Source organism: Harpia harpyja, chromosome Z (genome assembly GCF_026419915.1).
Source record: "Harpia harpyja isolate bHarHar1 chromosome Z, bHarHar1 primary haplotype, whole genome shotgun sequence".
Classification (NCBI taxonomy): Eukaryota; Metazoa; Chordata; class Aves; order Accipitriformes; family Accipitridae; genus Harpia; species Harpia harpyja.
The window spans coordinates 84,575,064-84,594,393 of record NC_068969.1 but is presented as its reverse complement, the minus strand read 5'-3'; the positions used below and the strand labels follow the sequence as shown (position 1 = coordinate 84,594,393).

Genomic DNA, 19,330 nt, shown 5'->3' with positions numbered 1-19,330 from the left:
TTCACAGACCCATGTTTGCACTCGCTGCACATGCAGTGCATAGCAGAAATGAGTCAAAAATCTGTCACAACTGCTTGCCACAATTTCAGTAACTGAATTCTGACCAGTGACTTTGGATTTACTCCAGAACCTGCCAAATCTGCAGGACTGGAAAATTCACAATTTGCCCCAAATATGTGGATATTTTGCCCTCTTTGGGTTGCACCTATGAATGGACAGAGGTCTATTTACTCAGTGTAACGATACATTTCTAAAGCACAAAGGGGAACTCCTGAGGCATTTAAAGCGTGATAATTTCAATTAAATTCATGAAGCTATGGGAATATATGCCAAAGAGTTTCCCTATGCTGGCTCAAAATTTGCTGCTGAAGATGATATGTATTTGCTAACCTAAGAATGCATTTTCCACTGTCCAGCTGCTAGTTAAGAAGATTAATGACTGCTTTGTAGTTCCAATTAAACTCCTTTATCACCAAGAGGGACCAAACAAGTTTTGATTTCAAAAGTACTGCTTAAGAAAGAAGACCAGGGCTGCATAACACTGACATTTTATTAGAATTCATTTGTAACAAATGGAACTTGTGTCAGCAAAGAACTGATTTTCATACAGACTTTCTTTCGCCACCAATGTAACGAAGTAAGAAAATAAAAAGCACGCCTTTCATTCTGTAAAACATTTATGCGTACTACTAATTAGAGGTAATTGTATCTTTTTTAACAAGCCATTTTACAAGGTAATTTTTTAAATTTTTCAGTCTATGCATCCAAAACAAGAGCAAAGAACACAATTTTTTATTATCTTTGTAAAGACACTCCAAGCTTGAATGGCAAAGCCACATAACAGATGGTTATGATGAGACCTGCAGCCTTCTGATATCTGTAGAGTATCAGGGCACCAAGAAAAGAAAAAAAAAAAGAAAGAAAAAAGGAAAAGAAAATAAGAAAAAAAAATAGGAGAGAATAAAAGGAAAAAAGCAGTTGCATTTTTTTTTAGTCATTGCAAACATTCTTTTTTTCCTTTTTACATGTTCTGTGTCATTTAAATATACACAAGTGGATTTTATAAGCAGTTTCTTACAGATGGGTTCAAGTTATAACATTATTGGGTGTAGAATCAATAGGGCAGTGCATAGTACAAAGGTACATACAGAAAGTGCAAATCTCCCTAGAGGGCCACTCCTTCCCCCAGCCATCCTCTCCACTATCTAACCACTCAAATAATTTTTAAAAAAAGAGCTAAATTAAACTTCTGTATAAATCACTTTTATACATTTTGTGGGTTTGTTTCTCCATTGCAACTAATTACAAAATTAGACATAACTACACATATAAATGTAAATAATAGCACCGTACTGGTTATGCTGATGAAACCAATTTTAAGCTTGGAAATGTATGATATATGTAGACAAAAAGATGCTCACAAATTAACTCTATAATGACTATATGTAAGAACACAGAAAGTGGAATGCACATCAATGATGCTAACAGTTATTTTAAGAAACATAAAAACTAAAACGAATATTTAATTGTACAACAGTTTTCCTCACAAATTGGCTCTGCTTTTTTTTTTTCTTCCCTTATTTTCTTTGGAGCTTGCAAGACAGTCTGCTAGGGAGAATGCTCTGATCCTTTTACAGATCTGGTGTGCAAGAATCCTCCCTAGCCTATGTTTCCAAAATGCTGCTTTTTAGATTATTGTGGTTTTCTGATCCCCTACATTTGAGTTGAAGAACATGACTACACCACATGACCTGGCACTTCAATAATTATTTTAAAATACAAATCAAGAAAGAAGAAGAAACATAGTGCACATTCTTCTCTGGTTCAGGTGTAAGTTATAGAATCTCATTCTGAGGTAGCCTTCTAAAATACTTCTATTCCATATATATATTTTTTTATTTTTGTTTTGATTTTTTTTGTGTGTTTTGTGTTTTTTTTTTTTCTTTACAAAAGTGCTCGAATACAATGCTTGCTAGAGTTTGGTCTTTCATAATTTTCTATATGCTGTTAGTGGGAAAAGTGGAAGAAGAAGAAAAAAGTTGAGGTCACATTGACAAGCCATACTAATGCTATTTGAAACCCCAAAGAAAGAATTCCTTTGATACTCATGTACTGACAATGGCAGAAGGCATGATGGAAACCAGGGTCAATGCAAATGACATCCTATTAAGAGTCTCAAAAAGTACTTTGTCCTGTTTGCAGAATTTTCTTTGTTTCCCAGAAGAAAAATCTAGTGTCACACCCAAATATATCCTGTGGGTTCAGTCTTGCTAGCCTTACATGAACCCTCCCAATGAAAGCAATGATTTGACTTTAGCAATCTGTTGACACAAGTGAATAAGCAGGACTTGGCCCAAAATAATAATAAAAAAAGATCCATGAGCACTGCTAATGTCAACTACTGCTAGTGTACTGCTACATCTCTGCAATGATAACACTATAACCAGTAACACAGTGGGTTTGAAAAGGCAATGAGAAATAGATTTCTAATTTCTGCGCTGATCCGTTATTGGAAATATGGAAAGATAAAGGGCCTTGACTACCTACATGTTCTGGGTTATCATTTATTACCATCCATACTTGATTAGAAACTGGAAATGCATATTTTTCAAAATTGTCTGATACATGTATTAAAATGTTTGAAAAGAATAACAGAGATATGAACAAACTGAACTAAATACAAATGAAGGCTAACTTAAAGAAATGCTATTCAAAATAGGCATCAAATATAAGGCACTCTAAATGTGAAATTAAAATAAAACCCAGCATCCCCAAACAAAGCTGTATGCCACAAAATGTTTGATTTCACAGAGCAATGTGTGTTTGGCTTTGCCCTGTTACATATGACAAATGTAAATTATATAGCGCACACTATAGACAGTATACTATTGAATACAATTTTAAAACATCTTAATACCTAGTATATTACAACATTCTCCCCTCCTAAAGGGATATGCACTGACCTTTCCCACATGCACACCTCCTACATTTAATAATATGATTTCTTATTGCACTATAGTGTTACAAATATTGAACTTCACTGGAAGCCTAAATCACATACTCTGTGTGTGTGTGTGTGTGTGTGCATGTGTGTGCATGTATGTGTGTGTGTGTTCAAGTGGCAATGTGGATAGAAGTATTATTTGGGACAGAGATGATGTTCAAATATCAATGATGTGCATTCCTCACTTCCCTTTGAAACAGAAGTTTACGAACCTTGGAAATGCAGAGATGATCAAATAGCAGTTTAATATAATTGTAGTATGCTGAAAAACTTTCCCAATGTTTTGATAAATTCACCTATGGAAGAATTGATACGTTTATGTGTATGTGTGTGAGTATCTACCTATCTGTATCTCTGTAACAATACAGAGAGTTAGACAAGGGTAGACAGTAATACATACCCATACTTTATATATAGAAAGAGAGAGGGCGTGGGTGTGCATGTGAATATGTGTGCGTGTGTGTGTGTTAGCAGCATCTTTATACTTTGCGCCTCCCTGTTGATTCCAAAAAAACCAAATAGCCCCATTTTGATTTAACTGATTACAATGAATATTTTCTTAAAGAAAAATAAACCAAACAAAATTGTAAAAGTAATAACTAACAAGATTGTGGTACTGTAGATAAATATAGGACTGCACAAAAATGTGCAAATTTTCAAATTATTTAACATTTCTACAGCACGATATTACAGATAACAGTTCTAGAGCTTAAAAAAAATCTACAGTTTTTTAAACAGAAAGATTAACAGTTATGCAACCTTTTCTTTAATTCACTTCCTTGAATGATAAACTCTTGTTAAAAAAAGGAAAAAGTTTACACAGTTAAAAATGAAGCACAGGTCAGCAGTATCTTTACAATACTAAAAAACTAAATCAAGGACTTTCTTTTTAAACATTTCCACATTTTCCCTAAAGTGTTATGATGAGCAGTATGATGGGAAGGGGTGATGTTGAAGTAAAGAGTCTGCTTTGTTTGAGAAGCCAGGACCCAACCTGTTAACAAACATCTTGCACTGAACTGCAGTTCTCTCAAAATTCCTCTTTGCAAAAGCATGCAATCCTGAACAAGATGATCATTCTTTCTGATTAATTTCCTCTTCCCTTTAACTTCAACCAATGTCGAACCCTTGAGGTATCTGTAAATGAGATCCTTCAGACGCCTCAGTGGTCAGGATTCTTTTATTATGGTTAGGTTATTAAACTGTGAATTCTTGGTCCACATGGAATAGGGTTTTTTTTGTTGTTTTTTTTGTTTTATATATCCCCATTATTTTTGTTTGTTTTTTTTTTTTTATTTTATTTTATATATCCCCAATAATCGCTCCTTAGCTAAGAGTTAAGAAGTACTTCTAAAGCACATAGTATGGCTCAGAAGCGGCTCTCTGGATCTTAAAGGGCCTGCAATAAAAATCCGTGATGGGTTTTTATGTTGCATAGTGATCAAAGCTGCCCAGGTATTCCAGTGCGGCTCGATAGCAGAACTGGTATTGATCCTGGAGAAAGAAAGATAGACAACAAAATCATCAAAAAGCCAGCTTGTTGGTTGGTTTCTATTTTCTTTCAACTAAGAGTGAATACTTTGTGGCTACAGACAAATGTACCGCAGAGTCATCTGCAGTTCAGCAATATTCTCTTGCTGACATCAACAGAAAACCAGTCTGAGTTACAATAGATGAAGATAGATACTCATTTAATGCAATAACATTTCCACAGAATGCAGCTTCTTTTTGTGCAGAGACTATATACCTACCTACTGACCGTTTGTTATTCTGGATTAATATAACATCAGCATAAAGCTTTCTTCTTATGGGAGCGTGCTAAGATGCTTTCCCCCATGTATTTTAAAATAAATAGCAAAATATCGAATTAACTCTATAGCAAATACAACACACTAAGTGAAAAAATCCATCACAGCCTTAATATGGAATGCTATATGGAAAACCACGAGGTTAAAAATCATGTTAAGGAAGTAAAGGGAATCCCAAAGTTTCAGTAATATAGGCTTTGATGAAGATGTGAAAATATCTTAGCCTGTGGCACAAAAAGCGCCTAAGAAAGAAATATGCAGCTAAAGCACCTTATTAACATGAAACAGATTCCATTTCAACCTATACTTGGAAGCAGGGAAAAGTTCAGTGTGGTGAGAGATTTGCTTAGACCTCTGGTGATTCCAACATTTGGCATTTCATGTTATTCCCACCCCTACACAGCAGTCCTTTTGTGCATTTATGTAATATTGCACACTTAGACTAAAATGGCATGTCTGCATACTCCTTTGCAACTACCACTCAGGTTTTAAATGTTAAAAAAGAAAAAGAAAAAAAAGAAGAGAAATTGCTTCTGAAAGCCATCCAAAATATCAAGGTCTGCTTATTTATCTGATAGTGCTATGTGGTAACCCCACACGGGTTATACTTGTTAAGATCATAATTAAAATTCTTTTGGAGACCAGGAAAGTCATCAGATGTTTGCTTGAATGTAGTGGTGTGATCACTAACAGGTCTCTTCTGCTTCCTGTTGCAACGGTGGGAGAATGAATTAGACATATGTGTAAATTTTAAGTGTATGTGTGGTCCACATGGAGTTCAAGTGCTTTGTTGAATAAAGAATAGATTTCCTGGCAGGTTATACTACTGAATGAGAGATTTGTTTTCCACAGAATCCTGAAAGAAATGAGTACACAACACTTCTACTTTCAACAGGGAGTATGAAGGGTAGCATACAGAAATAAGTCAAAGTAGTAGGAGGGAGAATATACTGCATAGCTGAACTCTGTATTTGTCAGGTAAGCTCCAAGAAGCATAGGTTTTCTGTATGCTGTAGTTATTTCTTGGAACCAGAACAACAGAAAGCAGTCATTTTTCATTTTGCTTATCCAGAAGAAAGATGGTAATGGAAAAGAAACAGAATTAATTTTTAGGTTTGGTTACAGTAATTTACTTGGCTAACTGACAAGATTAAAAATAAATATCTGTATTTTTCATATAAGTTTTTATGAAGTTGTCTTCTCAAAAATAAGACTACCCAGCTTTTATTGAACAAGTTTAATTTTCTTGTGGAAAATGGCAAACTCTGGGGAACCATTTTAAATTTCACAGACTGTAATTTAAAGGCCAGTGTCAATCAAATTATACTAAATAAATGTATGACCTAAAATGTTTCCCTTCTCTCGCCCTTTTGCTTGGTTCTCCTAACCTATTGGCTCTGGCTTAGTTGAAGTCTCCAGTTCAGAAATTTAAGTAGAAATTAAGCACAACTGAAAAATGTTTAAGTATTCTTTATGACACGACAGTTCCAAGCATCCAGGCCCAGGAAATCAGTTGATACTGCTTATCCCTCCCTTATTTCTCTATGGCACTCTTGCTAGCACAGAAATTATTTACACTACAGTTTTCCTGAATGCTGAATTTACCATTATGATTTTCAGGCCAAGCAGCCACTTGCTTGGTGACACAAAGTCAAGAAAACCATGAAAACAATACAGTGTCAGTCTGAAGCCATGAACAACACTTTGCTCCCAGAACAAAAAAATCAGTGGATCCACCTGCATAAACAATTTGCCTCCTTCTTTATTACCACACATTTCTGCCAGGAAACAAAGGTTCAAATAAAAATGGATAATGCTTCTTGGAAAATGGTTTTCCTCAACTACCATAGTTTAGGATTCACTACTGAAATAATTTTTTTCTTCCCCAGCTTGCAGTATCTACTGCTGTAACAGGAAATAGTCCTTGCAGAATCTTAATGGTAGATTTTACACTGTAGTCATATAGTCACCATATAACTTAAGATACAAATGGAAGCACATTTTATACAGTCTCTATCTGTGCATTTTTTGGCTGTGGAAATACCCCTTCTTTTCCATCACCATTGTATGTGAATGCTGTCTTGCTCACCTCTGTCTGTACCATGGCTGGCCGCTGCGTCCTTAACATTTTGACAGTCTGGAAGATATCTACAACACCTTCATATCTCATTCTTTCTAACACAATGCTCAGGGTTATGAATACTCCAGTCCTTCCAACACCCGCACTGTTGGAATAAAAGAAAAAAATAGAAAGGAAAAAAGGAATGTTAATTGACAGTTAATGCTGAAAGAACTGGCTGACAAATTATCTGTGGTTACAACACACCATATGTGTACACATTTCTATATGGGGAAAGGCTCACTAAGCAAAATTCCACAGCAAACTACCGCATTGCATTCAGAAGAATAATTGCGCTCAAGCAAACTTTGCATGCTACTAAGTACTTCCTGACTCTCCAGTCTTCATTGCAAAGTGACTTGGTTTGTTCATCTAGATATAGAGTAATCAGTGACTGGTGAAGGAAAATGAGAACGTTTGTTGCCAATGACCTATGCTGGAATTGATGAGCAAAAGATGCCAAAATGTATTTTACTGCTTGCTTTACTTTAGCTCGTTCATGTACAGGCCCTGTTTTGCACATCTTCAGTGAGTTAGTTTACCTTCTACTTTGTCAGTGGATTTTCAATTAATATTGAAATTGTTCAGACACACTGCGATTTCGGTAACGGATATACAAAAACCTTAAGACACAGTTTTTTTTCAAGTCTGGCAGTCTGGATCTTTAGTTTTCCAATACTGATATACATATACCATGTCTGTCCACACTAGTCTGAAATGTCGTCTTTGAATATATGGCTTGTTTGCTCTCTGTTCTGTCTTGGGTTTCTCTTATTAGCTAAAACCCCCAAGAAGTGATGGAAGTTCCTGCAATCAATAAAGCCAATAGTTGTCAGTTATTAAAATTAAACAATCACTTATTCATAAGGATGAGTCTTGGACAAAGAGACAGGTAACTACAGAAAAAAAGATTTTCCAAGTCTGAACTTGTATGTGTGGAAATTAAGCACCCCATCATCTCACTGTTAATGCTAATAATTTCACAAGATTTTCTCTAGTCAGATAGACTTGGGAAGCTGGAGATTTATGAGACCTATTCACCAGACAGGAGAGTGGAAGAACATGAACAGCAGGGAAAGACTGAAGAACTCTGAACGTTGACATGGACTATGACAGAGATCCAGTGAATTCTCAAGACTAGTGTGGAGATTGAATGTCCAAATTGTATGATGGTATTTTAGTGTTTGGTCTAGATCAGTGCACTTCTAGGGCTATTAAATATATGCAATTGGATTTAGCAATTTTGCATAACCTGTGTGCCTTTGGAGAGCTGGAGCCAAAGGACAACTGAGACACAACTTGACAAAATATCATGCTCTAAGTGCTGGTTTATCTATATGTGATGACAACAGTCCTGGACATCTAGAGCAACTGGAGTGTAAGGTCTCCTTTCCCTGATGAGGTAAATTAGAAAGCTAATGTTTAAGAACCATGCTGAAAAAATCCTGGAGAAATAGTACTGGAACCTGCTTGGACTTTATAGAGCTGATGACAGTGTCATCTAAATCAAGTAGCCCAGAAAGTGACCAGCAGAGTGAAGGCAGATAACCATTTTCCATTCTCCCTGATCCTGCTCAACTATTTAAAGATATCCAACACAAAAAAGTATGATTTTCTAAATATGTGCAAACACTTCTAGCCTCACACAGTCACATTTTTATTACTTTAAAAAAACTACTCAGAACTCTTTAATTCAGCAAAAGGAGCCAATTAATTTGTTGTCTTGTGTTCTTAAGAAATGAAAAAGTATCTGGAGAAGCTACTTAATGAGGAAGACAGACTAATATGGAAAGATCTCAATGCTTGCAAATCCTAACTAGCCATCAAGTGTAATATTTTAGTAAAGTCTGTAGGAAATGGACCCTGTTCCCCGACAGTGGCAAGCATATTTTAATGTTGTATCAATTCCTATTAGAAGATGCTTAGGATTTCTAAAGAGTGATGGAAGTCCACATCAGTACCAGTAGCATTTTAATGATCAGCTGATTTCCTTCAGTGCAAGCCAAAGAGCAAACAGAGTTCTACCATGACATTTAATGAAGCAATGCGACATAGGTTTTAAAGAATCCTTAATTTAGTAAATAGTGAAGGCACTACTTCATGATGTAGTCTGATTCACCAAAGTTTAAACAGTTAGAAACCAAAGTTAGGATGCTTCAATGAGCTATGAGGAAGTATTGGTGTTTTTGTTACAGAGAGTTTGTTGTTAAAAATATATCTTGAATGCATGCTGGGAAAGAGTGGTCTTCCTTACTCTCCAGCTAAAAGCTGGAATGACAAGACTATAAATATCTAAAATTGGTTGAAGTGAAAATTTTGCTTCAAGGTGAACAGTCCTTTGGGTTTTTAGCTATTTTTTAATTAACTGCCTGATGAGGTTAGAAAATTTTAAAATTGTAACACATCAGTCTATTTGTAAAAATGCCAGAGAAGGAGAACATTTTAAAATTGTGCGTGGCAGGGTTTTACTGTGTAACAGAGAAAGCAAACTTGAGAAAAATAGGAAGGAAACCATAGGGAAGTGGCATTGGAGTTTGTCATTTGAAGAATTTCTCTGTACAAGAGAAATCCTTGATAACTCATTATGGTACAAACTGGAGTCATTATTACAATAATTCCACAAAGAGTAGGAAAGTGCAAGTACCCAGGATCTTGTACATCCTGAAAAAAGACAAATAAACTTGCTAATTTGCTAGGTATATTTCCTATTCATGTAAGTTGACTAACATTGATAATGATGATTAGCATGACCAATCTCTAAATTGTTGTTACAATGATGATAAGACATTTAAAGACCAAACCATGATGAATTATACTACATTTGACTTTGTTTCTACTAAAATCAATGGTAAAAATCTCCATAATTTCAGCATGAAAGATCACACTCATTTGGAATGGATGCATAACCTACTGCAAGCAGTGTTTCATTGCAGTCACAAGTGGACAAGTTTGCATCATACAAAGAAATGAGAAGAATACCATTACTTTGCTTTCTTATGTATGTCTGCATAAAGGCATAAATATTGCTTGTTACTCCTCTGCTCTCAAAACTCATTAATGTCAGGAAAAATAAGGTATGCTCTTATCATGGTTGTCCTTCATTTTTCCTTGTTAAATGAATCCCAAACACTGCTCTGCAATGACGTTCTCCTTAGCAGGCCATAAAAGTTTTTAGGCACACAAAAAAAGTACGATTCAAGTAGTCCAATACATTTATTTTTTCAGTCTTTCAGATTCGGGGAGCATAAGGAACTCTCTTAAAACACACTGGTGTTTTAATAAATTCTCATTGCTCTTGGCTTTGGAAGGATAGGAATCTCTCTCCCTCTGTATATTCATAAGCTCTAGTAAACTTGTTCATTTTGTCTTCGTGCTAGTATTGGGGCATTACTTGGCTTGCAGGAAGGACTTGGAACCCATATCAGTATTTTGCATCTCTGTTATATAAATAATGATGTTTCATTTACCAAAAAATAATTTAATTTATGTTGCAGAAATGAGTATCTAAAATCCTACTGGAATTTATAGAAAACAATTTATTAAATAAGAGATAAAAGATAAAGACATTATTTTTGGCCATCTGCTATAGACTCCAGAACACTGTAGAGAAAATAAATAAAAAATACAAGAATATTAAAAAAGCCCACCCTGGATTATTCCTACACACCCTGCAAGCTGTTTTCATCTGCATATCAATTATAAAGGAACTGAGGGAAGTCATCACATCAAAAAATGGGCAGTAGATTCTGAAGTTAGAATTCACCAATCCAAACCTCAATGATTTTTTGACAGGCAAAGCTTCTAAACACTGCTTTCTATTCCATTCCCTTTCTTGACATAGCTACCATTTTTATTTGTCTTATCTTGATTGCTACTAATTTGCTACTGAGGTGTAACTAGCTTATTTACAGCTAATAATTACCACCAACATAACAGCCTCACTTTTAATTACCAGTGGAAAAAAGTATCAGATATAGCAGCCTGTGATAAGGCTCTTCCTACTGCTTTTTGTGTGTAGCATTGACCAGACTGTTTTTACCCTGCATTAGACACATTTTTAAGTGAAGAAAAAATCATGTGCTTCCACATATTGAAGAAGAACTTTTTCTGTGTAAATGGGATATCAGAACAGTTCCCATTTCATAAAGCAGTCCTATGTGTTCCTTTTTAGATCTTCAATTTGATTACATTTTCTGATAGTTCACCTATGAAATTCCATTTACATATACACCTTTGCAATCAGCAAACAACTTTAGAAAAAAACAAATCTGCACATGAGTTGTTTTGAGGCTTTGTTTACTTACCTGCAATGAACAGAAATTGGTCCATCCTGACCAAACTGCTCTTTTGTTTTATGCACTTGTCCTATGAAGTCAATAAATCCTTCTCCAGACTTTGGCACTCCTTGTTCTGGCCAGTCAGTGAACTGGAACTGCCTCACTGTTCGGGACTGGCCATCCTTTAAGAAAAGACACAAATAATGTATCCCAAAAGCATGTTCCAGCAGCTGGAAGTCAGTCAGCCAACAACCAGAAAGACCATCACAAAACAAGGACATTGAGATGAGGTGGGGAACAGCTAAGATCGTGTTTATGAAGACTCTTTCAATTGCAGGACTGGTTGGTGCTTTTGGACACATTCACTGGTGCTTTTGGACACATTGGCCCAGCCCACGTTGGTTTCATTAAGAACACTGCATAGAGTCCCTTCTGCACTGGATAGGAGAGTTGTCTGATATTCTGCCTGTGTAAAAAGCATGTCTGAGGCTAAAGACATAACAATCTTAACAGGTTGTAAGATTTTTTTGGTAAGTTATATTTTGAATCCTGTGGACTGCGAATTGCTTTACATATAGAACAGGTAGAATAAGGCCATTCAATCTGACTCTCCATTTCCTAGATATGCTCATCTACTGCATGGCAGGAATGTCATTACTGATAAGATATGTTTAGTCATTGCCCTCTTTGCAGATGGTATCTTTAATACTATGGTCCTTTCTATGAGGTGGACATTTGCCTGGAAGAAGATGGGTCAAGACAAGCCAGTTGTTTAACAAACCATAAACTTCCCTTCCATCATCTTAATTTCATTCACTAACACCCGGGACTCAGTCAAAAATCAAGAAGGGCTTCCTCTCTCAAAACAAGTCAGCTGAAGCTGTTCATTCCCTTTGGTTAGGAATACTAACAGGATTGTTTAAAACTGCAGAATACTGCCTCATGGTTATTTTTATAATGAAGCCACTGGAAGTATTAAACGCCAACTTCTGCTGTATGCCTATTTAATGAACAAATGGTCAGGACACATAAAAAGAAAAAATACAATGCAAATCAATGAAGTAGATTTGTTCTGAATTTTCAAACAAGGTTCTTGATGATTTTGACACTGTCAATCTGCACAGCTGAAATGTTTAGAAGCATTGGCATAAAAGCATGGGCACATGAGCTACTGATGTGAACTAGTGCCTCTGGATATGTTGTTTCCTAAGTGCCCACCCTGCATGTCTTCAAAATAGTCTTCTACTAAGTGAAACTTATGAAAAATTGAAACGATTATAGGAGATCCCCCCCAAAAAAACCAAAGTTATGCCAGAGGCAAGAAAAATATTTTTTTTTTCTTCTTTCTACCACAAGCATTCAGCTATTATGGACCTTTGAAATGAAATAGAAGTGATTTTAAAAATAACTAAAGGAAAACCAATACTTTGCTTTCATGTTTCCTCTGGTACTGTGGGGTTTTGCCTCCCATGTCTCAGATGAGTAAAGTAAACAGAAAACGGGTGTGTGTGCCAGCCACTGCTCCATGAGAGGACACATATACATTTCTTTGACTTACAATCTCTCATATTCCCACTAGACCACTGTGACAATTTAGTAGTCTATTTCTGTGGAACGTTTTTGCACACTTAAAAGAAAAAAAATCTGTTCGAAAACATTTACCCAATTTTATTTCTTCTGGGCATCAACACAAAGAACTAAACATTTCCTACCAAAATGACCTTTGGTTAATGCAGCCTTCTCTCATAGTGGTCACTGTGATCCCATTTTCCCTCAAGAAGACATAATGAAATTGAATCCTTCAGATAACCTTAGGCACGTGACATTAATTAATCAAGAAAGCAAAACAACAGGTTTATTTCCTCCAAAATAACCTCCTATTCTTCTAAAGTAAAGAAAGAAGCCCTTAAATCTGACTCACTTGCAACATGTTGGTTAAGGAGATGGAAGCTCTTCAGCTTCTTCCAACTCTGATAAGAATTATGCTAGAATAAAATCAACTAATGTTGTCTAAATCAACTGTATTGTTATATTTCACGATCATAATAACTCAATAATCCAGTGCAAGTCTGTGAAAACTGTTCTGACATAGTTTTAATGGCAATAACTTTTGTTATTTAATGCTATTTAATGAGCACAGAAGCAACGTTAGATAGTCTGATGTTAGACTAGCATTAAAGCAGATTGGGAACTGATCTGGAGTTTCTTACACAGTTCCCTCTGCTACTGACATTATAAACAGTGCTGCTTTCTTTTAGTGAGATGCTTGTCAATAGCAGTCCAAATACAAATGCCAAATTTTATTAAAATCTTTACTTTCAAATATTGTGACAGTTTGCACAATTAGTTATCAAAATACGAACTTTCAGATCCCTACATGGAGCAGAGGGCTTTTAATGTATCATCCCATTGATTGGCTGACTGGGTTTCTTCTTGCTCCTTGCAGGGGATATTTAATTGTCCTTTGATGAGGATGTAGAATTTATAATACTCTCTTACAGCCATCACTGATAGTTTAGCCTTAAATGAGACTGCCCCAACATATTGACCTCTGGAGTTTACAGAGAAAGTGAGTATAAAGCAGTCAGAAACAGTAGATTGAAACAGTTACAGAGGTCAATTTCACCTTACAACAATTCACAGCTCAGTTTCAGAAATAACAGGGAGTTCCACACCAGACACTTGATGCTGACACCTACTACGGCAGTGTGCTTCTTTTCTTGTCCCTGGGGAATAATTGGCTGGCTTGGCTCTGCCAGAGCACAGATGATATTCTAACATTACGGATGGGTTTGGTGATAAGAGGGAGAGAGGCTGGTTAAAACCACTGCAGCATTTACTCTTCTTTGAATACAACAGTTTAGTTAGATGGTCTCAATTACCAGGTGTGACAGCCATCAAAGCCTAACTACAGGAAAACTAGAATGTACATTTTGGTAAGTAGTCCCCACAGCTTCCAGTAAATTTGGAAGGAGCTATAGTTTCCCAGCACATCTAGAAAATTTAAGATGGCCCTGGGAGCTTGCCAGTGCATTGTTTAACAAAATTTGGACCATCAAGGTAAAGAGATTTTTAGAATTTGAGATGCGATGATATGTGATGGTAAAATGTCACAACAGGACTGCCAAGCTGCATGTATGCTTGACACTTTTTAAAAGAGGTGTATCAAGTCCAATAACACTATTTCTGGCGAATTAAGTTATTCGACCGTTTCAGACTTTTTACTGGTTTGCTAGCTGTAAGTAAACAGACTTTCATAAATATGCTAGTTCATTATAAACTCTTGAAAGAACTTTTTGGAAATATATACTGTTTGCAGACACTTCAACTACATCTGTGGCTTTTTGTTATTATTGTTATTTTGTGATCTGAGGTTGGTGAACTATGTATGTCACATAAGACCTCTTCCAGCTTGAGATGGAACAGATTTTTAACAGATGATCTATGAAAACTCTCAGCACAGTTGTAGTGAAATTGGCTTTGACTGTCTATGCTTACAACTGTGGTTAAAGACTAATGTTAGGAGCCTGTTCTTCTACAATTTTGTTAAGCACAAATAGGCTTAGAGAAGCTATGAGTCATGTGATCCTTACTAGATTTCAAATAGAATGAAAATCAGGTCCAGGGTGTCTACAGTTTCTTTTCAAAAACACACACCTAAGTCTCATTTGCCAAATTAAAATGTTCATATGCTGACTTGGTTAGTGACAATACTGTCTAGCTAATTGTCAGTAGTACCTAATTTTACTTGAAGCAAACATTAAAAGCAGCAGTCTAGCTAACTGTGAGAAAGTCTAGGATTTTGGATGCTGACAGGCAACTCTGAGTAATCACTCATGTTATTCCTGGACCGTACATCCTGCTATTTTGCTTGAACAAATAGTATTCTACAAAGCTTACAGAAGCCGAGGCTGTCAGTAATTTTTCCTGCTATGTAGACTAAAGTGCTAGAAATCAGAAGTCTGATAAATGCCAAATATATATTTAAAGTTTATGTACACTTAATCTTACATCAGTGCTCAGTTTTGGACTCAGAAATTCAGATAAGAAGTGCAGTATGAAAATGAGGATGCTAGGGTCACAGCTGCATGTATCTACTCTGCAGATACACAAGAGTGCTGAAAACATGCTATGCCAAAAATCAAATTATAATGTGCAAAGCTTGTTAAGCTTTTCTTATGAATGCTATTTGCTCTGCAGTTTTTAAATCTCAATGTATTAACCTTCCTACTCACTCAGCCTAGAGGTTGGTGCAAACCAACATATTTACAGCTGTAAGTGACAAAAATTGCCCTCAAAAATGAAAAAAGGGAAAATGGTCCTCAAATCATCTAATGTATTTCACCACAAATAGTTATTCAGAACTTTATGAAGTAGTGCTGCCCAGATGTTATATCTGAATGAAGTCAGTTGTTCTTACACAAAGATCCCATCTATTTAATAATAATTTTATCTGCTTTTTGTTTATTGCTTATAGAAAGTACTCTCCTAGGGTTTTTCTAGTAATAATAAAACTATTAAAAAAAAAGAGAGGAAAAGAAAGAAATTGACATTTTCTTTTAAACTTATGTGAACAGGTGTAATGCTATGTTAACTTACCCTTGCATCCGTAACCTTGAATTCCCTCAGAATATACTGTGGCATGTTGTACTCTGCCATTGGATCTACCACAAAATACTGGTATCTGGCTGACCGCTCTGCAGGCCAGTACTGGTGGCATTTTTCCTACAAAATAACGAAGCAAAATACATTTCCTGTTACTCAAGACCACTACCATAAAACTTTTTTCACTCAGATAAGTGTAATACTCATGGCAAGTGCCATTAGTGACAGGAACATGAACTGTTTGTCTTGCTGTGAACATGAAGTTCCATACCTACAATAAGAAATGACCTTCAATATTGCATCGCCATGGGGTTCTCTCTGGTCACTGTATATCTGAACTCAGTTATACTTCTGCTCAGTTCTATTATTTATCAGTGACAACTGCTATCCCTAGCCTAATTTTCAATACAGAATGGAATTTAAATCTTGAGGCCACCTTCAGTTTTCTTTCTTCTTCCCTATTGAAGCAAGTCCCCCTGGCCACCGTCAAGACTCTGTCTCTGCATCCACTAGTCATGTCCTGAATCATCTCTATTCCCCAGATACATGGTCTTACTCAGACTTCACTTATCACATACTGGCTTTATCTTGATGTAATTCTGTCCAGATAGTAAACTGCTTTATTCTTTCCATTACACAAAGCGGCAATTTAATGAGTTTAGGACTGTAAACTGGGTGCTGAAACTTTAAAGTTCAGTGCTATGAACACACAGAAGACATTCAGATCTCAAAAACACCACGCTTTCTTTTAACATTGTTAAAAACAGACGTTGCAAAAACCAAAGTTTCCAAATAAGAAATCTTCATTTTTCAATAGACAGCAATGTTGTCTCTGCACACTTCGGAATATCAACTTGCAAACTCAGTTGCTGAATCTCAGTGTGTCCCACAACAAAATGCCTTGTCTACCTTGTCTATTGCATCACATCTACTGATTGGAAAACCTTACACCTGGTGATCAGCAATGCCACCGATATTTCAAAAGGAGAAGGAACCTAAATCCTCACCCTTATCTTTGGAAACTCCCATAACAATGAAATATTTTAATAAAAAATCATTATAACAAACATTTTAGTAAAGGAATATTACAGCAGTACTTACTCTGCCCATTTCTCGTAGCTTAGTGAGCATGACCACAATTGTAGAATTATGCTCCCAGAGCATTCTCCAGAAGTCTTCAGTTGTTTCTGCTAAAGGACCCTGTGTAGCTATGTAAGCTTTTTGTTGTCTATGTTGAAGAAAAAGTAAATGAAGAAAAATATTTTAATCAAAAAAGTGAATTGATACACATGTTCTCTGTTTATATGTAAACATTATCTAGAGGAAAAAATTATATACTATTAATAATAAGCACATTAAAACCTTATTATGAATGTTTAATCAAACTATGGCTTTTTATTTTTAGAACTTTGAGAGGGAAATTACTCTGTTATTATTATGATGTATGTCTTTATCATTATTATTTAAATTTTAATGCAACTCTAATAGCTCAATTTTGTGTGCTGTAAAAAGCACTTAAGAAACACTTAGTTGTGCTGGTTCATTTTGCAGAAATAACTGTCTAACAATCTATTAAGTTTAGGAATTATAGCATCAAGGAGTTTCTTTATTAACTCCTTTTCAACAGTCTGATGCCTCCAGCAAAAGTAAGGCAGGAAGAAAATTCAGGAATGGATTGCACAACATTTCCAGGCCTTAATATCCTACTAGTGGAAGCTACCACCAAGCTGTTAAAAGCCTCTGAATCAGCAGCTTTATAAGATGATGACCAGTTCATGTTGTTCTTACTTCTTTCAATCAACAGAAACACCTTTGTGGATGACAGTGGAGATGAACGTTGTTTCCACTTATGACCAGATGCTCAGAAAATGATCTCTGTGGATATGGATACTCAGGTACACCTAAACTGCCTTAGGGAAACTATACCATTTCTCCTTTATGCCTTTTTCTACCAGGTGCTTAAGTCAGCTGAGAGCATATTGCTCCGTGTTGTCATGAAGATGCTGGTGCGCTACACAACTGTTTATGCATAAAATGCTTTTGGTGGCTAGGTCTAGTCTTAATCAGTTCTCCAGGATCACAGGTTATCACCTGGACATAGAGACTGTATCTCCTGTATGTTATTTCTATGTATCTTTTTAAGCAGAATAGTTGTGAAGAAACAGAAGTTCCAAATCATGAATGCGCTTAAAATCTCAGTAACTTTCAGCATGTAAAACATACTGGGAATTCTCAATGGTTTAAAGGTAGGTAAAACTATAATGTTTAAGACAGAATTTTCCTGTATTGCATGGGTGAAAATCTAAACCTTTTATTAATATTTAAAACCCCACCCAATCAAACATGGCATGCACAGATAATAAACAATACTGAATTTCAATACTAAATTTTGTTATTTTCAATGTAATTACATAAATAATTTTGTAAACTTTTAAAACAGTCCACAAGAGAACACATCAACATTAGTACCTGTATCCATCAATGAAACTGGCATTAATATAATCAGACCCTTCTACTCCTCGGATTGGCTGCAAGCATACCCTTGTAGACTCATATGGCATAATATTGACAAGGCGATTTTTGAATTTATTACATGGAAGATTGGCACTGATGAATCTTGAAGTGTGAGCCTTAGAGCTAGCAAGACGCTGTTCAAAATAAATTAAAAGAATTAAGGCCAGATGTAACAACACCAAATGATACTATCAGATTTGATGATCTCTGCTCATTATCCATTAATGAATAATTTCAATTTCAGATGCTTACTTTTCCATATTCTATTGCATTACCTAAATATTTGTAAAGCTTCTTTTAACACCTGATAAATGTTTAATGTCTGCTCCATTAATGCATATGGACAAATTTGACTATTAAACCATTACACAAACACACATTTCAAGCTATTGAAACAATAAAGGAACAGTAGGGTTAAACTACCCTCACTGAACAGTTCTTTTCTGGACACCAACTGAAGATAGAATTATACATTTTACAAAGGATCATCTTCCTAATATAAAATTTTAGCCTGCCGATGTCTTATCTTTTGATTACTGGAAACAACTGGAGGACAGAGCAGGATTAAGTGTTACACCATTTGTTTTTGGTTCCCCACAACATAAAATCCCAGTACCTTAAATTCCAGTTCCATTCCTGTGACATTCTCGCCTGTTTCTATCTGTGTCAGCTTCTGGATATATGCATACAAGTTTCTGGCTGGCACTTCGGTATTTCCACATGTCACTGCTTCCAGCAGTGCATCGTGGATAAAGATGTATTGGTCCTCAGTTTGAACCATGTAATTCCTCTGCGCTCTCATTAGAGTTACGTGGCCATAAATATCTACAGTCTTTTCATGCTTTATTCTCTCTAACATGGCATCTATCACAATGAAACAGCCAGTCCTGCCGACTCCAGCACTAAAAGAAATGAACACAGGAGGAAAAACATGAAGGACTAGTCCATGCATTGTGCTTACTTTTATGGCATTCAAGTTTTAAAGTTTCGTAACACTGATTTG

At 35.8% G+C, this 19,330-nt stretch overlaps 1 protein-coding gene across 6 annotated transcripts in view; it reads right to left on the bottom strand.

Annotated features, from left to right (window-relative positions):
* Positions 1 to 532: 532 nt before the first annotated feature.
* Positions 533 to 19,330, bottom strand: part of PTPRD (protein tyrosine phosphatase receptor type D) — a 1,297,083-nt gene continuing 1,278,285 nt past the window's right edge. For all 6 annotated transcript variants that reach the window (XM_052775887.1, XM_052775885.1, XM_052775888.1 and 3 more), the window contains 7 exons: positions 18,944 to 19,229; positions 18,283 to 18,461; positions 16,915 to 17,041; positions 15,808 to 15,933; positions 11,236 to 11,390; positions 6,902 to 7,037; positions 533 to 4,498 (listed from right to left, as the gene is read on the bottom strand). In XM_052775887.1, the coding sequence (XP_052631847.1) occupies positions 4,430 to 4,498; positions 6,902 to 7,037; positions 11,236 to 11,390; positions 15,808 to 15,933; positions 16,915 to 17,041; positions 18,283 to 18,461; positions 18,944 to 19,229 (1,078 nt within the window). In that variant the 3' untranslated portion in view covers positions 533 to 4,429. The remainder of the gene's footprint in view (positions 4,499 to 6,901; positions 7,038 to 11,235; positions 11,391 to 15,807; positions 15,934 to 16,914; positions 17,042 to 18,282; positions 18,462 to 18,943; positions 19,230 to 19,330) is intronic.